Source organism: Sus scrofa, chromosome 3 (assembly GCF_054392235.1).
Source record: "Sus scrofa isolate SSC_HxYL_T2T_F1_AM1 chromosome 3, Sscrofa_HxYL_maternal_Yorkshire_Landrace_v2.0, whole genome shotgun sequence".
Taxonomy (NCBI): domain Eukaryota; kingdom Metazoa; phylum Chordata; class Mammalia; order Artiodactyla; family Suidae; genus Sus; species Sus scrofa.
In genome coordinates this window covers 2,109,193-2,131,790 of record NC_139385.1, presented here as the reverse complement: position 1 = coordinate 2,131,790, position 22,598 = coordinate 2,109,193, and the positions used below count along the sequence as shown (strand labels likewise).

The 22,598-nt window shown below is 54.7% G+C and overlaps 1 protein-coding gene across 5 annotated transcripts in view; it reads left to right on the top strand.

The window, feature by feature from the left end:
* CARD11 (caspase recruitment domain family member 11) overlaps window positions 1-14,110 on the top strand; it is a 121,975-nt gene extending 107,865 nt beyond the window's left edge. For all 5 annotated transcript variants that reach the window (XM_021086018.2, XM_021086015.2, XM_021086019.2 and 2 more), the window contains exons 17-25: window positions 319-445; window positions 2,640-2,880; window positions 3,376-3,472; window positions 3,837-3,932; window positions 5,300-5,435; window positions 6,301-6,480; window positions 6,789-6,913; window positions 8,360-8,475; window positions 13,413-14,110. In XM_021086018.2, the coding sequence (XP_020941677.1) occupies window positions 319-445; window positions 2,640-2,880; window positions 3,376-3,472; window positions 3,837-3,932; window positions 5,300-5,435; window positions 6,301-6,480; window positions 6,789-6,913; window positions 8,360-8,475; window positions 13,413-13,617 (1,323 nt within the window). In that variant the 3' untranslated portion in view covers window positions 13,618-14,110. The remainder of the gene's footprint in view (window positions 1-318; window positions 446-2,639; window positions 2,881-3,375; window positions 3,473-3,836; window positions 3,933-5,299; window positions 5,436-6,300; window positions 6,481-6,788; window positions 6,914-8,359; window positions 8,476-13,412) is intronic.
* Window positions 14,111-22,598: the final 8,488 nt, after the last annotated feature.

Genomic DNA, 22,598 nt, shown 5'->3' with positions numbered 1-22,598 from the left:
GGCTTTGTGCTACGCTGGGGAGGGAGGCGGAGGGGAGCAGCCCTTCCTCGTCAGAAGCCCTTCTCCAGGCCCTTCTCTCTGCCACTCCTTGCTCGTGTTTCTAGATCCTGTGCACACGCACAGGGCACACCGCAGCACGCGCGTGCCCCGGGCCATGGACGGGAGGTGCGGGAACCGCATTTCGGCCGGACGCTTTCTTCCCGCGGCAGCGCTGAGCCCATCTCTGTCGGGAGAGGTGCTTCCTCCCCGCGGGGCAGCCTCGCCCCCGCAGCTCTGCTCCCCATGGCGCCAGCGGAACAGCGTGTCTTTGATCTCTAGCTCGAGGGCTGTATCAAAGGCGAGAGGCAGAGCGTCCCCTTGGACACGTGCACCAAAGAGGAGGCGCACTGGACCATCCAGAGGTGCAGCGGCCCCGTCACTCTGCACTACAAGGCCAACCAGGAAGGTGAGTTCACCAGCCGGCGTGGGACCTGGTGTCGGCGCCCTCTGTGCATCTGCTCTGTGAGCAAAGACGCAGCCCCGCTGCCATCGGAGGGGACTGTGGGGCAGCAGGCAGGGGAGGGCAGATGGTGTGACCCACACCTGCCCTGGTGTGCCTCAGGCCACCCGCCCTGCTCATGGTGCAGGTGGCACGTCCAGCCCCAAGCAGCCTGCTGAGCGATGGCCGCATCCCTGCTGGCCAGCCCGCCCCTCTCCTTGCCAGGCTGGGGTTTGCTTCCTCTCTCCAGCCTGACATAGGCAGAGACTCTGGGGTGGCGGGTCCAGCAGGCTGTTGTTCTGTGGCCAGGCTCCAGGCCAGCTCACCCCTCTTCTCGTCTGGCCCCCAGCAGCTTTTTCCTCTTTCTCGGCCAAGCCCCCCGGGCAGGGGGCACCAGGCTTTGTCTTCCTCCTCCCAAACTGAGTTCTTGTTCTCACCTCTGGGTTTTTTGCCTGCATGATTATCTCTGCAGCTGGATCTTATTTTTACCCAGCAGGGCTCATGAATGTTTCAACAGAGCATAAATAGCCACTCTCCACACGGCGGCCTGCTTGCCCGCTCCTTCCCGGCAGCGCCCGGTCGGTGCGGCAGATAATAATGAGCCTCTGTCCCCAGATAGCGCGCCCAGCCTGCCAACCCGCGGGCTGGCTCCTCCCCTCTGCCAGGCCTGGCTTTCCAGCCTGGCAGTGAGTCTCTGGGCGCTGCCCTGCCCACCGGCCCCAGTGCCCTAGGACGCAGCGTGAGAAGTGGCCCGTGGACCCATCAGCTGCGGAGCCCTGCGTCTGGAAGTCAGGGAAAGAAGAGCTCCCTCTAGCAAGGTCTTACAGGGCCTCTCCTCCGGGGCGGGGGAGGGGCGCTCAGACAGCGATGCGAGGTAACTCCGACCAAGTGAGTGGGAAGGGCGCCCGAATCCCCGTCTCCACCAAAGGTGGAGGCCAGCCTGCTGCCTCAAGTCTCCGGGGCATGGGTGGTGTGGGCCTTTGTTTCTAGGCCTGGCTACCGGGACTGCTTTAGCTTCCTCCGTGTTAAGTAGCGCTCTGCGTGTGAGGCCGATTTCAGGACTTAAATTTGGGATTTATGGCCTGGACGTTAGCTGACAGCTCCCCGCCTTTACCGTATGTATGGCTTTATGCCATACTTCCTTCCAAAAGGATTGGTGAAAATTTACATGAAAGGGCAACAGTGTTAACTAACATTCAAATACGTGCCGTGGTCCCACCACGTTAGAAAGCCGGTCTGGCCGCGTCTACTAAATCTAAACCTACAGACAGTCAGTGACTTAGTCCTGCCACTCCTGTGACGATGCCTAAGAAAAAGCATACATAGCTCTACAAAGGTATAAGAATGTTTCTAGCCGTAATAGCCAAAACGGGCAACGGCACAGATGTGCACCGAAGCACAGGTCGGTCAGCACGAGGCGGGGGTGGGGTGGAATACTCTACAGCAAAGAAAAAGAATGCCCGCAGCTGCAGCGCAGCATCGCGGATGAATCTCACAGGCGTGGCGCTGTGCGGTGGAAGCTGGATGCGGAAGAGCACAGAATGCCTGCTCGTGTGTGTGTGTGTGTGTGTGTGTGTGTGTGGAGGGGGACTATCGATTCAAGAACAGCATGATAATACACAAGCTCTGTGACCATGGGTTGTGGGGGGGGGACTTGGAGATCGTAGCAGAGGTCCCAGTGTGAGCGACTGGTCCTACTCCGCCACGGGTCGGCCTTGCAGTGGGCTCGCCCCCAAGCAAGGACTGTTAGGGAGTGACCAGCGGCCCCTTCTGTCCCCTTCCTCTGGGTAAAAGGAGCCTGAATTCGGGCTGAGAGAAGATGGGGTTTTTTTTTGAGACACGAGTCTGCCATCTTCTGGGCCTGCTGGCTTTCTGATTAAAAATTGGGATTCCTCGTTCCTGCCCCAACAATGTATTGGCCTGTCCTGCAGCGAGCAGAGTGAACTTGGGTTCAGGATCACTGGATCTGTTGTACGGTGGCACAGAGGTGTGCTCCGAGCTTCCTGGCAGCCAAGAGAAAGACGGAACCCAGTCAGCGACCCAGCTGCTCCCTCGGCAGGGAGGACGGGTCCCCGGCCTCGGACTCAAAGGGGCCATCCCGGGGGCTGCACGGGGGTGGCCCACAGCCGGCCAGCGCTGCTTCCACGCCTTGGTCCCGCAGGGTACCGGAAGCTGCTGAAGGACATAGACGAGGGGCTTATCACGTCCGGCGACTCCTTCTACATCCGGCTGAACCTCAACATCTCCAGCCAGCTGGACGCCTGCTCCATGTCCCTGAAGTGCGACGACGTCGTGCACGTCCTGGACACCATGTACCAGGACAGGCACGAGTGGCTGTGTGCGCGGGTCGACCCCTTCACGGACCACGACCTGGACATGGGCACCATCCCCAGCTACAGCCGGTGAGGCCAGAACCGGCGGGGCGGACGGGTCCAGCGGGATGGAGCAGCTCGGCAGAGGGGGAGCCTTTGCCTGCTGAAGAGTGAGCCCCGCCAGTCCCTCCTCCTCCTCTAAACCCTCCCCACCTACCCGGGGATGTGGCCTCTTACCTCTCCAGCCTTGTTCGTTGTTCGGTGATGACACAGGGGCTGAGCCAGCATCCTCTGGCCAGACGCCCAGGCATCCATAAAGCATCCTGAGCCCCTGACACTGCTGCCCAGGCCAGCCCTGCGAGGGCAGCATCAGTAGACCCGATTTCCAGATGAGGAAACCGAGTCTCGGGAAGGTTAAGGGAATTCACCCCAGCACCATGAGGAGTCGGCTCCAGAGGGAGGGTTCAAGGCCAGATGCCCAACGCTGAGTCCTCCCTGGGATAGGCCTGGGGCTCAGAGCACACACCCTGCCCAGGGCCCCCTGCCCCGGCCAGGCCCCTGAGGCTCCGCCCCCTCCCTCCCCAGCGCCCAGCAACTGCTCCTGGTCAAGCTGCAACGTCTGATGCACAGGGGCAGCCGGGAGGAGGCGGACACGGCACACCACACGCTGAGGGCCCTCCGGGTAGGTCGCCCTGCGCCCTGCCAGCTAATCACCACCTCCTGGGGCCCTTTGAGGGGTGATCCCAAGGGGGAGCCATCAGTCTCGTGGGATGACTGTAGGGGACTAGGTTCCTTAGGAGCCGGCCACCCCCGCCAGAAGGAGCCCCTCTCCGAGCTGGGATGCAGTCTCCCCCCCCACGCCCCGCTGCTCTCTGGTCTCTGTTGGAACAGGTCTGGAGTCCCCTCTTAGCCCTGAGCCTGCTCCCCATCTGAAATGCTTCCATCAGTGCAGAGCGGGCGAGGGTGGGGGGTGGGGGGCTTGGGAGCTCCTGTTCTCAGTGGCACTACTGTGTTAGGGGTCTCACTGGTTGATAAACTGATTGCAGAACACCCTGCAGCCCGAAGAACCCCTTCCCACCACAGACCCCCGGGTCAGCCCCCGCCTCTCCCGAGCAAGTTTCCTCTTCGGCCAGCTCCTCCAGGTAAAGCACGCGGAGCACCTGCTGACTTTACAGGCCCACTTTGCTGTTGCCCTGCCCTTTCCCCACCAGCAAAAGGAGGCTGGATCTGAGCAACTGTGCTGTGTTTGTCCTTTCTCGGCACCTCCCCTCTCTCATCCCGTTTTATCCTCACAGGGACAAGTCGACAGACAGCCTCTGTCCCTGTTGGAAGCAAACCTCACTTCTGTGAAAGATTTGGGGCAACTTAGAGCTAAAAGAAATGGAAACACCTTAGCTGTTGAAATATTAATAGAAAGATCAGGAGAGGGAAATAAACAGTCCAGCTCACCAGGCCTGTTTCGTCCCTCAGACTCAGCACTGTTATCTCTGAGCATCCCAGCAGTCAAGGGAAAAAGGGAAAACCAGCAGAGACTTTAAACCGTGGCTGATGCAGAAACGTTTTAGCTCTTAGGACCAGGAAGGATTTTTCCTTGTACTTGATTCTAAAAGGGGTGGGTTTTTTTGGCATGGATCTTTATACGAGGAACAGCTTAGTGGGTGAGGCATTCAGAAGTGACTTCACATAAATGCAGGAGCAGTGTGTGCCGGCTTTTTCCCTGTCACTGGCTGACAAAAACTGAGAGTAGTATTAACACGTAGCCTCACGAGGAGGTCCTGGGTTGGCGCTGTGCTCATTAGGGACTAATGCATTTGTTCCACTGCTCTGTCCTCATGTTGGAACATAGGAAACCCAGAGAAATGGTGGGTGACCTGACCCTAAAACCAGGTAGAGGTGAACAGGCAGCAGAAAGACACTTAGGGAGGCGGAGGGGCACCGTGGTGAAGTCTGACACAGGACCACGTGAGACCACACGTTTCTGTGCCCACGTGGCTCGAGGGAGGCCGAAACCCTGAGCTTCCAGGTGACTCGCCCAAAGGCCGGTTAATGACAGAGAGGGGCTGACGTCCCCGCTCCCTGGACTTTCCTGCCTGCAAAGGGACATTGAGGAGAGACGCAGAGTCACCCAGGGGATAGGCCCCCACCCCGGGCAAAACTTTCCGCCCTCCAGGGCTCAGCTCTGAATCATAGGAGGGTGAGGTACCCCCAGAAGACTCAGGGTTCTTCCTCTGAAGGCTCCTAGCCAGGGGTCTTCGCCTCTGGAGAAGTGGGTGAGACTGCAGGGGGCTCCACTGGGAGCCTGCTCGGGAGCAGCCCCCAGCAGGTCCTGCCCATCTGGGGAGGAGAGAGGAGGCGTTTGTTTCCTTACCTGCCGACTCCCAGCTCCCAAACAGCAGGAGAACATGCACCTGCCAGGTGGCCCCTGTCCTTGGGGGGAGTGACTGACCCAGGCCCCGGGGGCAGAGCTGGGATCTGGGTTAGGAGCCATCCTCGCCCCCACTGTCCCCAGTTCGTCAGCAGGTCTGAGAACAAGTACAAGCGGATGAACAGCCACGAGCGAGTCCGAATCGTCTCCGGGAGCCCGCGGGGGAGCCTGGGCCGGGCCTCGCTGGACGCCACAAAGCTCCTGACCGAGAAGCAGGAAGGTAGGGTGCTGACTGCCGGCCCCTGCCCACCTCCCGCATGCCCGCAGCCTCAGTGTCCCCGAGAGCCAGCCTGTCTGCTCCTTTGAAGTGGGGAGGGGGTGCCGCCTGGGGAGGAGCTGCGGGGTCCTGCTGGGAGGACCAGCAGCCTGCTGGCCGCATTCCGCCGAGCTCACCCCAGCTGACGCTTGCTGTAGTTGGTTTGAGCCCAGATGCCGTGTTAATTGGAGCTGTTTGCCATGAAGCATTTATTTATTGATTTCTCTCCCCACTGAGTGCCTCTTGCCACTTATCATAAAGCCAGCGAGGGGCCACAGTCCCCTATAGAAGGCACTGCTGGTGGCGAGCCAGCCCTCCTGGCCTGCCTCCCAGGGCCTGCTGGCCTCGCACTGATGGCCGGGGGGCCTGGGGCTCCTCTCCAGGCTGGCCAGGCCAGGGGACGAAGGACAGGGACCCCTTGCCCCCAGCTGTCCTTGCTCCTGCTCCCCCTCACCCGGGCTCCTCCTGGTCGGGCGGGCCTCAGGCCACGCTCCTCCGTGGGGAGCTCAGCATCGTCCACCCATGTCACCCACTCTTGTCCACCTCCTGCCACCTCCATCCCTCCTGCCTCTGAGCAGGGCCTGACTCAGTGCTGTCGACCCAGCTCCCAGAACAGGGCCTGCCCGCAGGTCATTTCATACACTTCCTGGGTGGCCCAAGGGCGTCCAGGGCTGCCGGCTTGCATCGCTCTGTGTAGTGGTTTAGGAGAACCAGCCCCTAGGGTCCCATCTACCCTTCCAGAATGGCTTCCAAAGCTCCCTGGGGCCGAGAGGACACCCAGGGGTGCCCCCTACCCAGCCACAGGCAGCCTTTCGCTGTCCCTTCCCAGAGCTGGACCCTGAGAGTGAGCTCGGCAAGAACCTCAGCCTGATCCCCTACAGCCCGGTGCACGCCTTCTACTGCGAGCGCCGTCGGCCCGTCCTCTTCACACCCACCATGCTGGCCAAGGCGCTGGTCCAGAAGCTGCTCAACTCGGGGGGCGCCATGGAGTTCACCATATGCAAGCCAGGTGCGTGCCCCGCAGGCCCCCCTCTTCCCTCCCCTCCTCTCCTTCCTCTTCCTCTTCCATCAAGGGCCCAGGAGCTAATGAAAGCGTGTGGACAGCGGGCTGCTGGGGGGAGTGTAAAGTGTGACCCTGACCTTGCCCTCGGCCAAGAACCTCAGGATCTAGTGGAGGAGATGAGATTCATTTAAACGTGGCCAGAAGGGGGTCAGCCATGCAGCTCTGTCGAGCCCAGGAAGCAGGGCAGCGCCTGGATGGGATGGTCATCCCAAGACCGCCTGTGCTGCCCTCAGGACTGGTCCCTCTCTCTGCAGATGTTGTCACGAGAGAAGAGTTCCTCAGAAAGCAGAAGTCAGAGACTATCATCTACTCCAGAGAGAAGAACCCCAACACCTTTGAATGTGTCGTTCCTGCCAACATCGAGGCAGTGGCAGCCAAGGTGAGGTGGGCTGGAGGCTGGTGGGGCTGACACTGCCTGATCGTCTTGTGAGCCACCTGGGCCACAGACTAGAGCAGAACTTGCTCTCACCTCCCTGCGTGTGAACCTTCTCCTCCTCTCCCTCTGCCACGTGCTAATTTCACCAAGCCCTGTTCGCCGGCTCCAATGTCCATTTATGGTTCAGAACCCCCTTGTGTTTCTGGTAGCTCCCTGGTGCTGGTGCTCTGGTCCACATTGTTCAGGGATGTGTTGAGCCTGGCTGTGATAGCAGGGGCCGGAAATGGCGAGCGAGCAGGTGGTCGGGACTGTGTTCTCCAAAAGGGGGAAATGGAGCATCGGAAGGGTTCTTGGCAGTAATGCAGAAAAGGCGTCTGCGCTTGGTTTAGAGTCTTCTGGAGCCAGGCTTCATGATCCTGGGCAGCCCTGAGCATGGCGTTCTTCCTTGCTCCAGGTCTGGACGAAGGTGAGATTCTCAGTCCACAGTGGATGAGTGCTGCCCCAGAGTTGGGGGTTTGGCTCCCTGGTGGGCAGTGACCTGGGGGATGGCAGGAGCAAGCGTCCAGCCAGGAATTCCAGATTTGCTGTCCAACCAACAGTCACTCAAGCACCTGCCCCCATTGTCACACAGATCAAAGCACAGCCAGGCTATTAGCCAGCCTTGAAGAGTTTATTGGGTATTAAAGTTTTCACAGACAGCGTGGATGGAAAATGAGTGGGCAGAGTTGGAGCCACGAAGGTTTTAGGTGCAAAGGTGATACTGTCCAAGAATCTTTGCTGTTAGAATTCCGGTAGTGGCTACACTGGTGAGACAGGGAAGCAGTGACCCGGAGGACCAGGGCCACCTCTGCCTCTGGCCCTGGGTGCTCATCCCACCAGCACATTCAGTTTGTGACAAGTCTTCTGAGCTACAAGCTTAGGAGCATGTGTACGTTTCGGTATTCTTGTTCTGTTTCAGTGCAAAGGTGTTTTTGTTTTTGTGGGTTTTTTTTTTTTTTTTTTGAAGTGGCACCTGCAGCAAAACAGGGATCATTTTCAGAAATGATGAGCTCATGGGCACCAGGGAGTCATGCTTGAGAACCCTTACACCCCCCCGGGGACAGCCAGCCCACCTCACCTCCCAAGCATTTTCCACCCCATCTAGTACCAAGAGCGCATCTGTAGGCAGAACAGAGTAGCAGGTGTTCTCTCGCTGTCTTTGCTTTTTATTAAGACTCGTTCATGCCAGCTGATTCACCCCAGGCTGGGGACTGGGGCTCTGGCAGTGCCCATCCCTGCGCGTGGCAGAGGGAGCGAGGGGTCTAAATGAGCAGGGCCATGTGTCTCAGAGGTTGGGGTCCATCTGGGGCACTCGGGGCTCTCGCATCCTGCACTGCGGGCCCCTCCCCAGGCACCCAGCCTGGCAGAGGTGGCATGGGCCCTGCTGACCTCTGTCCCCTGGGCTTGCAGAACAAGCACTGTCTGCTGGAGGCTGGGATCAGCTGCACCCGAGACCTGATCAAGTCCCGCATCTACCCCATCGTGCTCTTCATCCGCGTGTCAGAGAAGAACATTAAGAAGTTCAGGTAGGTCTCCAGGACCCCCAGGGCCTTAAAGTACCACCTCCACCCCCACCCCACCAAGCCTCTGGGGTCCCACCAAGAACAGCTGGCTGCTTGGGTTCCCCCCAGCCCCGCTCACCTCTTTAGTGAATCCTTATCAAGTGTCTGTCCCCAGTCCAGGGACATGGCCCTGACCTCCAGCAGCAGAGACAGTAACATACACGTAGGTGGAAGGTGTCCAGGAGGATGCGTGCCAGGAGAGCCAGGTGGGCGCCGCAGGACCCAGGTGGTCCAGGAAGCTGATGTTGGCACAGACCCACTACAGTGAGGCCAGGTCGGGCGGGTGCAGAGGGCACAGCAGGCGCCCAGACCCAGAGGTGGGACAGCTGGAGGAGGCCAGTGTGGGCAGAGCCATGAGAAGGGACTTTGTAGCCAAGTGGGGTCCAACCACGCCAGCCCATGTGGGCCATAGGACAGTGTGACATCTCCTGAGTGAGACAGAGCTACTGGTGGTTTTGAGGAATGACATAATCTAACGTGGGATGGCAAGGCCCACTGGCTGCTGTGCCAAGACGGGCATGGCGACAACCTGGACAAAGGACCATGATGCGGGACTGGGTCCCATCTGGTGAGCAATGAGGAAAGTCCGATCCTGGATCCATCAAGGTCAAGCCTGTGCGATTGGGGGAGGGGTCAGCTGTGGGATTTAATAGAAGGAGGAAATCAGGATGATGCCGAGGTGGGGGGCCTGCCTGTCACATGATTGGGGGCCTGCCTGTCACGTGGTGGCGTCTCTGGTCCCCACCTCTCCTCACACCAGCTGCAGCTGAGACTGAGGGTGGCCAGGCCACTCCATTCTTCCCCCAGGGTTTCCCATTAGGTGCTAGGCTTAGGGAACCATAAGTCAATGAGACCAGAGTCCCTACCTCATCGCCTCACATGCATCAGAATAGCTGCTGCACAAACACCAGAAACTGACACAGGTGGGCCCAGACGGGGAGAAGTCGGAGCCTTTGCACACTGCAGGGGGGTGGGAGATATAAAAGGGTGCAGCTGTATGGAGAACAGCATGGAGGCTCCTCAAAAATTAAACATAGAGGAGCTCCCATTGTGGCTCAGCAGGTTAAGAACCTGACTGGTCTCCCAGTAAGTGTGGGCTCAGTTCCTGGCCTCCCTCAGTGGGTTAAGGATATCCAGCATTGCTGTGAGCTATGGTGTAGGTCGCGGATGTGGCTCGGATCTGGTATTGCTGTGGCTGTGGTGCAGGCCAGCAGCTGTAGCTCCAATTCAACCCCTAGCCTGGGAACCTCCATATGCTGTGCATGTGGCCCTTAAAAAAAGAGAGAGAGATTTAAGAAAATTAAATTAAAAAGACATTTTTAGGAGTTCGCTGGTGGCACAGCAGGTTAAGGATCTGGTGTTGTCATTGCTGTGGCTTGGGTTTGATTCCTGGCCTGGGAACATCCTATGGCATGGGTGTGGCCAAAAAGGGGCCAGGGGGGTGGGGACATGTCTCAAATTTTTTTTTGGGGGGGAGGAAAGTAATATTTGGTTTTGATTTGTGGTTGCCCTGTTTTTCAAGTATGTTAACCCCTTTCTATATCTGCTTTTTAGCCTGATAGTCCTATATGGGCTCAAACACATTCTTAAAAAAGAGTCTATGGAGTTCCCATTGTGGCTCAACAGAAACAAATCTGACTAGCATCCATGAGGAGGCAGGTTTGATCCCTGGCCTCGTTCTGTGGGTTAAGGATCTCGCATTGCCGTGAGCTGGGGTGTAGGTCGCAGACGCGGCTCGGATCTGACATGGCTGTGGCTGTGGTGTGGGCTGGTGGCTGCAACTCTGATTCGACCCCTAGCCTGGGAACCTCCATATGCCGCAGGTGCACCCTTAAAAAAAAAGTCTAAATTTCCTTACTTTCCTTCCCCACATTCGGGGATGTCGAAGTCCTTTTTTAACATCCTCCCTTTTGTCCTTTTGCTGTTCCTTATGTTTACTGTCACTTTTACGGTAGGGTTTTTTTGGTTTGTTTTTCCTTTTAGGTCTGTATACTGGCTTATATAAGGGATTCCTTCCCAACAGTGATTTCCTCCATCCTGTTTCTTGTTACTTCTTTTTTATTTAGAGAAGCCCTTTCAGTATTTCTTTTAGAATGGGTTTAGTATTGCTGTACTCTTTTAGCTTTTGTTTGTTAGAGAAATTCTTTATTTCTCCTTCTATTTTCAATGATATTCTTGCTGGATAGAGTATTCTAGGCTGCAGGTTTTTCCCTTTCAGAACTTTGAATATATCTTGCCACTCTCTTCTGGCCTGTAGTGTTTCTGTAGAGAAATCAGCTGACAGCCTTAGGGGGGGGGGGTTCCCTTACAATTAACACTTTGTTTTTCTCTTGCTGCCTTTAGACTCAATCCTCTCTTTAACTTTTGTCACTTTTATTATAATATGTCTTGGTGTGGGCCTTTTTGGGTTCAACTTGTTTGGGGCCCTCTGTGCTTCCCGTATCTTGATATCTGTTTCTTTTAGATTTGGGAACTTTTCAGCCATAATTTCTTCAAATATATTTTCAATCCCCTTTTCTTTTTCTTCTCCTCCTGGAATCCCTATTATGCCTAGATTGGCTTGCTTTGTATTAACCCATAGATCTCTTATATTGCTTTCATGTTTTTTCATTTGGTTTTCTGTCTGCTGTCCTGATTGGGTGATTTCTATTATGCTATCTTCCAAGTCACCAATTCGTTTCTCTGCATTATTCATTCTGCCCTTTAGTGCCTTTAGCTTGGTTTTCATCTCTGCAAATGAATTTTCTAATTTTTCTTGGTCCCTCCTTATATTTTCTAGCTTCTTTCTAAAGTACTGTTTATATCTGCTCTTAATTCCTTCATACTCACCCTTAATTCCTTCAGTATTTCCACTATCTCCCTTTTGAACTCAGTGCCTATTAGACTGCAGAGGTCTCTTTCATTGTCTGCTGCTTCAGGTAAATTCTCCTGTTCTTTTAACTGGGAATGGTTCCCAAGCTTCTTCGTTTTGCTTATATTTTTCTTTTCCTGTGAGTTTAGGGAAACGAACTACTGTAGTCTTGAAGGTCTTTCTATGTAAGAGCACCCCTTTGTATTTTGTGGGGTGTTACTATTTATTTTTGGCATGGGGGTTTGGATATTTGCTGTCTCTTTCTTCAGTGTGAGCAGGCTGTTATCCCCTTGATAGGGTGCTGAATGTGTTTCCAGGGAGAAGGAGGCAATGGGTAAGGCTAGTGGTCAGTGCCTGGTTGCTGCACTCTTGCCAGTAGCAAGGATCTGCCAGAAGGTGGCACAGCCAACTCCCAGTTGCAAGGCTCTGCGAAGTGGTAATGAGCCTCAGGCAGATTTAGGTGGTGCCCAGAGCACTTGGCAGTGGCAGTGACAGAGTGTGTGAGTTCCCAGGGGAGTGAGAGCAACAATAGGTGGTGTTCAGTCGCAATGCCCTCCTCTGAAGTGATTGTGTCTGAGAGGTGCTTGTCACAGACCCTTAATGGTGGCAAGCCATGCCCACCTCTGAGTCAGAGATGACTGTAGACCATGCAAGAAGCACCCCATCCTGTTTAGCCAATGCAGGAAGTGCTGCACAAGCTGCTCCTGGTTGCAGGATCCTGGGAAGTGACAGTGATCAAGCATTTGGCATTGGCAGCAGCAGGGAGGGTGTGTTCCCAGGTGAATGAGAACATCAATGGTGCTTGGTTGCAGTGCCCTCTTTTTTGCCAACATCTGAGGTGACTGGGGCTGCAGGTGGAGCCTGTCCATAGACCCCTAGTGGTGGCAGGCCATGCCCCCCTCTGGTTTCTGAGATGACTGCTGTGGTTTGTTCCCACTGCCTGTAGATCATGCAAGAAGCACTGTCTCATGCTAGTCCTCCTGCTGCCTTTAGCCCACACAAGAGGTGCCCAGCCACCCATAGCCTGCACAAGAGGCACCCAGTCTCCTGCAGCCCAAGCAAGTGGCCTCTTGCCACCCATGGCCTGTGCCAGAGGTGCCCCGCCCTCTGGGAGCCCACACGTGCTCAGGGAAAGAGATTCCTATGGCGGTCCGCCCTCCTCCTCTCGCCCTCCCCGACAACGGCGCCTTGCTTCTCCTGCAGGCCCAGCTCCCACGTTCCCTCTGCTGTGGTGCTCTGCTCCCCAGCCAGTAGCACACCACTCCCTAGCCTGTGGTGCACCACTCCCTAGCCCCTCAGGCTGTCTCCACACAGCCAGCCCTTGTCCTCTCCCCAGAACTGACCTCCGGAGCCTGAGGCTCAGCGCCCAGCACCCACCCAAGCATCTCAGGCTGTGCCGGCTGGGGCTGTGGTGCCGATGGTCTGTGTGGCTCTTCCTTTGCTTGGCCCTCCTCAGTCCAGCTGCGGTGCTTTTCTCAGTGACTTTGAGGTCCCTCCGTCTCGGCTGATCTCCCCCTCGGTTAGGTGGCCTCCCGGGGTGTGGGTTCCTTTCCTCTTTCACAGCTCCCTCTCAGGAGTGCTAGTCGCATCCTGATTCTTTTTCTCACTCTCTCTTTTTTTCCCTTTGTTCCACCTGTTAGGTGGAGGGTTTTTTGCCCTTTTTGGAGGTTGAAGTCCTTCTACCAGCGTTCAGTAGACATTCTGTGCGAATCGTTCCACACGTAGATGTGTTTTTTCGATGTGTTTGTGGGAAAAGGGGGAGCAGCACATCTTACTCCTCTGCCATCTTGATCTCCCGTCAAGGGCATTTTTCTAAAATGGGCATCTCTTGGGATTCCACGAAGAACAGAATAAAAGAGTCCAGGACATAGGAAGCTCAGGGGTAGACCGTCTGGAGAAACAAAGCCGGGAAGGGAGGTCCGTGGGTGGGCAGGGAGGGCCCGAGTGGTCAGTGGGTGGGCGCCAGCAAGGGTGGCCGGGCACTCCCAGGGTGGGCAGACAGTGATGCCACAGCCCCCGTGTGTCTCCCTCACCCTGCCCCCGCCTGCAGGAAGATGCTGCTGCGGCCCGAGACGGAGGAGGAGTTCCTGCGCCTGTGCCGGCTGAAGGAGAAGGAGCTGGAGGCCCTGCCCTGCCTGTACGCCACGGTGGAGGCTGACATGTGGGGCAGCGTGGAGGAGCTGATCCGCGTCGTCAAGGACAAGATCTGCGAAGAGCAGCGCAAGACCGTCTGGGTAGATGAGGACCAGCTGTGAGGCGGGGGCGCCGCTGAGTCTGAGCAGGACTCGGGACGGGTGTCCGGACTCCGCCGGGCAGCGCCGTGGAGCCAGGCGGCACCCCACTGCCTAGACGGCCTAGGGGTTCCGTCCTCAGTCGGGGAGCCCCTCCAGGCAGCCCCGGGGGCGGCTGCGGCTGGGGGGACAGTCACACGCGGGTCGGGGCAGCGAGTCGTCTCCTCTGCCCAGGGCTGACCTCCTGAGTCTGTGGCCAGCCCTGCGGGCATGAGCAGGGAGGTGGGACCCCCACGAAGGACGCAGAGCCAGGTCGGAAGCCAGTGGCCCCTGGAAGCCGGAGTGGCAGTTGAATGTAACGCATGGGACAGGTGTGCTGCCTGTAGGGTGGGGACCCTGAAAGCCAGGCACCCGCCGGCCCTCGGGACACACGATCCGCACAGTCCCAGGCAGGAGGGGACATGCACCGTGGTATTATTTTTGTTGCATTAAAATCTTTCTATTTCCTTGTTTTCAACCTTTTTTTTTTTTTTTTTTTTTTTTTTTAATGTAGTAGTTTGCAGAGGTTTTCAGCTCTTGCCGCCTTGCTAACGTGCAGACCACCCCCTGCGAGCTCAGTTTGTTGTAGGATTCTCAGCCAGGGAGACAGGCCACCAAGACCGTTTTGCTAGGAAGCATCATTTATCCGCCGGCCCTGGCTCAGCGGATTCATATCCAAAGGCTGAGCCCCAAACACAGCGGGACGTCTCCTTATATACCCCATTAGTTTTCCCACTACATCTAAATTCCTTTGTCCCCCTTACAAGGTGTTCCATAAATTTTGAGCAGACAGTTATACATACGCCTGCGCTCATGGATACAGGTTATGCTACATTGTTGCAGAACTGCGCAGGCACAGGCGCACAGATGCTGGCAGAGCAGGTTGCCTTCCCTCTGTTCTGGGAGGGCCCTTCCTCCTCCCCTCTACAAGTTCAGGCCCATGTCACATGCTGCATGAAGATAGGGTGACCTGCCTCTGTTTTCCCAAGACAGGCCTGATTTATCTTCCGCTTGGGGGCTAATTACTAATAGCAACCCCTCTGACGAAGAGGCGTCCTGTTTGGATGGAAGATTATTTTGTCACCCTGAGAAGGGCCCCCCCTTTAATAGGCTGCTTTGGAAGGTCTCACTGCCTAGGCCCCTGCGTCTCCTGACTCCAGCCCAAGGCCAGGCCCCCCCTCACTCAGAGCCCCCTGCACGTGTCCTCCGTCTCTGTGCGTGGAGCATTCCTCCTTGATGTCACCTCACTCCATCCTCTGGTTCAGGAGGGGGACACATGGACCAAGGGCCCGTGGTGGGTTTGCTGCCCACGGCCCAGGACAACTGACTGCAAAGGCTCTGGATTCTAGAACCATGTTCTCCTCGACCTCCTCAGTGCCGAGTTTCTAAGTATAGGCTCAGGTCCAACAGGCACAGCCAGACCCGGCCAGCTTCAGCCTGGTACCCTGCCTGGTATCCAGCCACTGGTAGGGGGCAGGCTGGGGTTCAAACCTAGATCTCTGTGTTCAAGGGGCTTGTAGGAACAACTGTTCATTGACAGTCTGATAGCTACATGCCCTTGCTCACCACCACCAGAATCCTGATTTTATCCTGAGAAACAGATAAATGACCAATGTCCTCAGATTCCCTTGCAGCTAGGCTGATCAGGGAAATGTAAGGCAAAGTTTAGGGTAGAGACAGGGCAGATAAAGAGCCCTTCCTCTGGTTTCCTATCTAGAATACAGATGTGATGGCTGGTGCTCCAGCAGTCATCTTAGATCTTGAGGTGACCCTGATGACAAAAACTCTATACAGAGGATGGTGGAACAGAAAACCAGAGTCACTGGTGAGACTTTGGAGCCCAGGACTGCTACTTGAGTTCCTTTCTTTCTTTCTTTCTTTCTTTCTTTCTTTCTTTCTTTCTTTCTTTCTTTTTTCTTTCTTTCTTTCTTTCTTTCTTTCTTTCTTTCTCTCTCTCTCTCTCTCTCTCTCTCTCTCTCTCTCTCTCTCTTTCTTTCTTTCTTTCTTTCTTTCTTTCTTTCTTTCCTTCTTTCTTTCCTTCTTTCTTTCCTTCCTTCCTTCCTTCCTTCTTTCTTTCTTTCTTTCTTTCTTTCTTTCTTTTTTATTACCCAAATGAATTTATCACATCTGTAGTTACATAATTATCATAACAATCCAATTTCACAGGATTTCCATCCCATAACCCAAGCACATCCCCCCACCCCCCAAACTGTCTCCTTTGGAGACCATAAGTTTTTCAATGTCCATGACTCAGCATCTGTTCTGCAAAGAAGTTCAGTCTGTCCTTTTTTCAGATTCCACATGTCAGTGAAAGCATTGGATGTTGGTGTCTTATTGTATGGCTGACTTCACTTCGCAGGATAATTTCTAGGTCCATCCATGTTGCTTAAAATGCTGGTATTTCATTCCTTTGAATGGCTGAGTAATATTCTATTGTGTATATGTACCAAATATTCTTGATCCACTCCTCTGTTGATGGACATTGAGGTTGTTTCCATGTCTTGGCTATTGCAAATAGTGCTGCAATGAACATTGGAGTACATGTGTCTTTGTGAGTCGTGGTTTTCTCTGGATAGATGCCCAGGAGTGGGGTTGCTGGATCAAATGGTAGCTCTATGTTTAGTTTTCTGAGGCGTCTCCATTCTGTTTTCCACAGTGGTTACACCAATTTACAATCCCACCCACAGTGTCATAGGGTTCCTTTTTCTCCACACCCTCTCCACTTCTTGTTTGTAGACTTTTGGATGATGGCCATTCTGGCTGGTGCAAGGTGGTGCCTCGTAGTGGTTTTGATTTGCATGTCTCTAATGATGAGTGATGTTGAACATCTTTTCATGTGTTTTTTGGCCACCTGTATGTCTTCTTTGGAGAACTATCTGTTTAGGTCTTCTGCCCATTTTTTGATGGTGTTGTTTGTTTTTTTTGGTATGGAGTTGCAGAAGATGTTTATAAATTTTGGAGATGAATCCCTTGTCAGTTGATTCACTTGCAAAGATTTTCTCCCATTCTGTGGGTTGTCTTTTCGTTCTGTTTAGGGTTTCTTTTGCTGTGCAGAAACTTTTAAGTTTGATTAGGTCCCATTTGTTTATTTTTGGTTTTATTGTCAATACTCTAAGAGGTGGATCTGATAAGATGTTGCTGTCGGAGAGTGTTTGGCCTGTTTTCCTCTAAGAGTTTGATAGTGTCTGGTCTTATATCTAGGTCTTTAATCCATTATGAGTTTATTTTTGTGTCTGGTGTTAGGGAGTGTTCTAATTTCATTCTTTTCCATGTGGCTGTCCAGTTTTCCCAGCACCACTTATTGAACAAGCTATCCTTTCTCCATTGTATATTCTTGCCTCCTTTGTCATAGATGAGTTGGCTGTAGGTGCATGGGTTTAATTCTGGGCTTTCTATCCTGTTCCACTGATCTCTATTTCTGCCTTTGTGCCAGTACCATACAGTTTTGATGATTGTTGCTTTGTAGTAGAGTCTGAAGTCTGGGAGCCTGATTCCTCCAGCTCCATTTTTCTTTTTCAGGATATCTTTGGCTATTCTGTGTCTTTTGTGCTTCCAAACTTTAAAATATTTTGTTCGTGTTCTCTGAAAAATGTTCTTGGTAATGCTTGAGTTTCTTAGACGTGAGACTGGAGTAAATTTTTATTTTGTCCCAAATGACTTTCATTTCGGTTCTGAGTTACTTGCAGCCTAGAGTAATTCTTCACAGACAGAGGAACAACCTTTTCCTTTGTAGTTTCAGATACCATGGACATGAGTGGACCTTCTGGTAGGTTTTTGCCTCACATTAGAGATATAAACTGTTAATAAAAGAACTCTTAACGAACGAATACTTCATCCTAAAAAGACAATAGCATGTATCCTGTAGCATTTTCTAGCCTTTCGACTCTTAGAGATCACATCAGCACCACAAAGCCTTGGGAGTAATGAGGGGTTTTTTTTGGGGGGGGGGGGCTGACTAGGAGGGGGCCTGGTCCTCTCCTTGTGATAAACCAGCTCTACATCGCTAGAATGAGTTTGCCAGAAGTGTGATGCCTTTAAAAATAAAATAAAATTCCCACAAGAGCCAGTTAGCAATTCTTCTTCTTCCCAAACAGCCCCCAGGAACAAGTTGGATGTGCTGGGTCTGGAGAGGCCATGATTCCAGAGGTTCAGTGATTATTTAGGGCCAGATAAACTGCCACCTGAGGAGCCGTGAGAGCCGCAGGTGTTCCTCCTCCATCTTGTTAGAGCTCCAAGTTCAACAATAAATTTTCCCCGCACCGAGGCAGTCGTGTTCCCACTTAGAAACAAGGCTTCCTTGTAACGTATGTCAAGAGCGCCAGGGAGACAGACATGCCTGGAAAAGAGTCCTGCAGTAAGAAGATGCCCTCTGATTTATTTATATGTATGTCTTTGACCTCAGCATTCTCAGGCTTGAGCAGAAGAAGCAGACCTGCAGCTGGCCTAGAACTGGGGGGCAGGCTCGACAAGGAGGGGGCAAGACAGGCCACCCTTGGAGAAAGATACCTTAAAAGAATTGGTAGCGGGTGTTTTTTTCCTCAAGTAATTCTAGCCAGGCTGCGGGCTGCAGAGCTGTGGAGCTGCATCTGTGCCCATCAGCCGGGTGGGCAAAGAGACGTGAGGACGGGCTCTGCATTCTGGGTGAAGGTCAGACAAAGTTGGCAGGAGCCCGGGGTGTGGCACCCCGGGGAATCGGTCCCCTGATGATTTCAAAGAAGACCCCCTGACATCATTTGCTCAAGCCCCAGGCTCCCGTTTGTCAGCCGCCCGGGAAGGAAAGCAGGGCCCGGGGAGGCAGAGCATAAGCTCTGCAGAGTCTGGCTGCGGCTCCAGCTATCACCCAGGGGCCTGCAGACTGAGGGTTTCCTTTGGAGCCGGCCCAGGGCTCAGGGAGGCCTCTCTGAGCTGCACCGTTGGGCATGCCACCCACACAGCGAGCGAGCCCAGGCCCCAGGCTCTGGAAAGTGCCCTGGGCCAGGCCGATAACACCAGTGACAAATGTTTGGTCTACCTCCCAGGACCCCAGCCACGCAGCTCAGAGCCCCAGCAAGCGTGCTGTGTGTGTCAACCTACATTGTTCTAGGGACAAAAGCCAGGATTTCTCAGATTCCTAAGGGATCCTGTAAGTCCCAAGAGATGAAGGCCCATTGCTCTTGGCTTAGGCAAATATTAACTTGTTTTTCAGTTCCTCCTCTGGGCCAAGCATTTTACAAATGCCCTGGTCCTTACAGATTCCAAAACGTCTCTCCACGTTATGCAGGAGAAAATTGAGGCTCAGAGAGGTGAAGTAACTTGACCAAAGTCACACAGCTGATAGTTGGAACTCCACCCAGGCCTGGCTGCTTGGCCACCTGCAGGCTCCCAGGCTGGATCTTCCCCTTCAGCGGTGCTGTGTGGGGCCCTGTGGCATCTGTGTGCCTCTCTGCTCGTCCAGCAACGGGGGAAGGGGTTGCTGTCCAGGGCAGTGTCTGGTTTGGGGCCAGGTCGCCTAATGATCATATCGAGAGGTGGCAGACTTCCTCTCTGGGATGGGGGCAGCCTCCCCTGCCTGGTCTTGCCGCCTGGGCGGGCCTGGGTGTCCACCTCAAGGCCACAAGCCGGGGAGGGGCAGGTGGGGGATGGAGAAGAGGAGTATCTTTGCGCCGTGGCGTCCTGCCATCGTGCTGCCCTCAAAAGCTGCTGCATCTGAGGGCCTCGTTGGCCTATAAGTGCGTCCCTCTGAGTTGGCATCCCTTGCATGGCCTGCTGTGCTCCGTCTCCAAGGTTTGTGTCTGGCAGGCCCGCCAAGGGCAACCAGGATGCTCTGGCTGCTTGATGGGGTGGCCCGGCTCCCAGCAGCTGCTCCAGCCCCTTTTATTGCCCAGAAGGTTCTGCAACAGTTCCAGCAGCCTCCAGAAAGCCTTGCCTCTGTGCTCTGAGGGCCTGGCGCGGAATCTCCAGGAGGAGAGGGGCCACGCCAACCAAGGCTGAACCTTGGCTTTTAGTTTTCATTTCAAACCCCAGGGACCCAAACAGAAAGCAACAGGAAGGGCTCCCTGCCCGGCCCCCACTGTTCTCCAAGTGCAGAACACCTGCTGAGCCATCCCCAAGTGGCTGTGGGACATGGGGACTGGGGGCATCCACCTGTCACCTCTCAGGCCAGCTGCCCGGCACTGGGAGCCTCGGGAGTGAGGGGGCAGAGGCTTCCAGGAAGATGTGTGCTTCGCCTTCATTCTTAGTGTCGAATTTTCGTATCCATGGTTTAAAATTTGTATTTTATTAAAGTAGAATTGATTGTATCCATTTTAATAGCCCAAACATTCAGAGTTCAAAAGGCACAGGTTATAAAAAGGCCATGCATTTAAACTTCTCACCCATCTCTGGTTTGGCCAGCCGCAGGCAGTGGAGCATGGGGCTCAGAGACTGACCAGTGGCAGGAAGGGGCTGATGTGTGGAGGCATTAGTTTGCCTAGAATCTTGAATTATAAAAATAGGAGTTCCCATCGTGGCTCGGTGGTTAATGAATCCGACTAGGAACATGAGGTTGCAGGTTCGATCCCTGGCCTTGCTCAGTGGGTTAAGGATCCGGCGTTGCCGTGTGCTGTGGTGTAGGTCACAGACACGGCTTGAATCCCGCGTTGCTGTGGCTGTGGTGTAGGCCGGTGGAAACAGCTCCGATTCGACCCCTAGCCTGGGAACTTCCATGTGCCGTAGCAGTGGCCCTAGAAAAGGCAAAAAGACACAAAAAAAAAAATTATATAAATAGTACTTTCAGGGCTCAGCAGTAACGACCCTGATTAGTTATCCACGAGGATTCGGGTTCGATCCCTGGTCTTGCTCAGTGGGTTAAAGGATCTGGTGTTCCTTGGCTGGGGCGTAGGCCGGCACCTGCAGCTCTAATTCCACCCCTCGCCTGGGACCTCCCGTAGGCCGTGCATACGGCCCTAAAGAGACAAACAAACAAACAGTGTTTTCAGTCATGCAATTGTTAGTATTTAAAAAATCCAGAAGCAATGATTTGATAAATCGACATATAACATCGATGCTTTACAACAACTGGGTTTTATTTCTCCTGACGACTACAATAACAGAAGGTTTATAGGGGATGCTCATTGCTACAGTTGCGGGTGTGTTAAGATCCACTCTTGGTGGGTTGCAGAAACCAGCTTAGGGCAACTGAAGAACAAGTAGGTGTTCTGTCGTGTGTGAGAGTGACTTGTAAGGATCGGGGGACTCACAGACCCCGCTGACAACAAGGTAGCTGGCTGCAAACAGACCCTGGGAGAGTGGTGTTGGAAGAGCCGTCAGAGCTCCCCTAACTCCCTCTCCAGGGCAAGTTATTCTGTTGTGTTTTTGTGCCTTTTTTAAAAATGTAGGGAGTTCCCATCATGGCTCAGTGGTTATGGAATCCGACTAGGAACCATGAGGTTGCGGGTTCAATCCCTGGCCTTGCTCTGTGGGTTAAGGATCTGGTGTTGCTGTGAGCTGTGGTGTAGGTTGCAGACGTGGCTTGGTTCCTGCATTGCTGTGGCTGTGGCGCAGGCTGGCAGCTACGGCTCCGATTTGACCCCTAGCCTGGGAACCTCCATATGCCGCAGGTGTGGCCCTCAAAAGACAAAAGACCAAAAAAAAATAAAAGAAAAGAAAAATGCAAACGGAAGGCAGAGGTCACTTTTGCTGGTGGGGGTCTCCAGGGAGCTGGGCTGGCTGGGCTCCTAAGGGGCCAAAGTCCGGCCCCTCGCAGGCCTGGGTCAGGATGCGGTTGGTCAGCCCAGGTTGCCGCTGCTCTCGCTGGGCGCTCCCCTGCCTCTGGTTAGCAGCACTGTGCTGGTAGCAGAGCAGCCGCAGCCCACACTGTGGGCCTGCCTGCTGTCCCCCTAGTCATTTGCTGGCTCCTGCCTCTGAGCTCCGCTTCAGGTAAGCCACGCGGGACTACCTGCTCCCTTTGCTTTGGGGGCCCCAGACCTCTGACCTCAAAAAAGACCCCCCACACCAGCCCAAGAGTGCCGTCCCCTCCAGCGGACCAGTGTACCCACTCCGTGCCAGGCATATCCTGGTGTTTCCAAGCCTGCCACCTATCTGTGCCAGTGGCACATATCACCCCCATTTAACAGATGGGGAAACTGAGTCTGGGAGGGGCCTCACCAGGAAGGGGCAGAGCTGACATCTGCAGAGGAAACGGGACGCTCGTCCGAGCCACCTGTGGCTTCCTGGGTGCAGGCTCTCGCGGAGCTCACGTTAGGCTCCAGTTGGGGGCAGGGGGCAGGGTCAAGGTCAGATAAAATTTAGGAAAGCGTGAAGAGGGAGAGGGAAGCCCCTCCCCCGTGCTGGGGGGCCTGTGGGAGAGGCCACATGTACCGAGATGCAGGTGGGCTTGCCTCTGTCCCTCCCTGTCCCCTCCCTGGCCACTCATCCATGCTGACCCAACACCCTGTCTCCCTGAAGCGCCAGCCAGCCCTTCACCCCCAGGAGCGCCCCGGCCTGGGTCCCTGGGTCCCCGGGCTTGCCCTTCCAGGCAGGGCTGCCGCGAAGCAGGAAGTCTGAGGCTCTCAGGGGTGGGCCAGGCGGGCGGGGAGGAGGAGGAGAGAAGGGTTTCAGGACCTGGTTTGTTTGGGTACTAAAATTAGCCATCTGTGAGTGAGGGGCCAAGGCCTCACACTCCCCTTTTAGCAGAGGCTGCTGCGAAACCCCAGGTGCTTGGCTGAAAATTGTATTGAAAGTTTCCGAGCCGGTTGGGGTGACTGGAAACGAACCTCTACCACAGGAATTTCTCTTTCCCATCACATGTCACGTGTGGCTCTGATCTTGTTTTGCCCGATGCTGTGTGTCCTCCCCCAGCAGTGGTGTCTCTGATCCAACGGGCCCGGGGGTGTGAGGCGGTGAAATTGTGTTTGCCTCGGGGTGAGGGTGGGGGTGGGGAGAGATGAAGCGGAGGAGAGAAGCAGAAGGAGACAGACACCCGGAGAGACAGCGCTCAGGACCCCGAG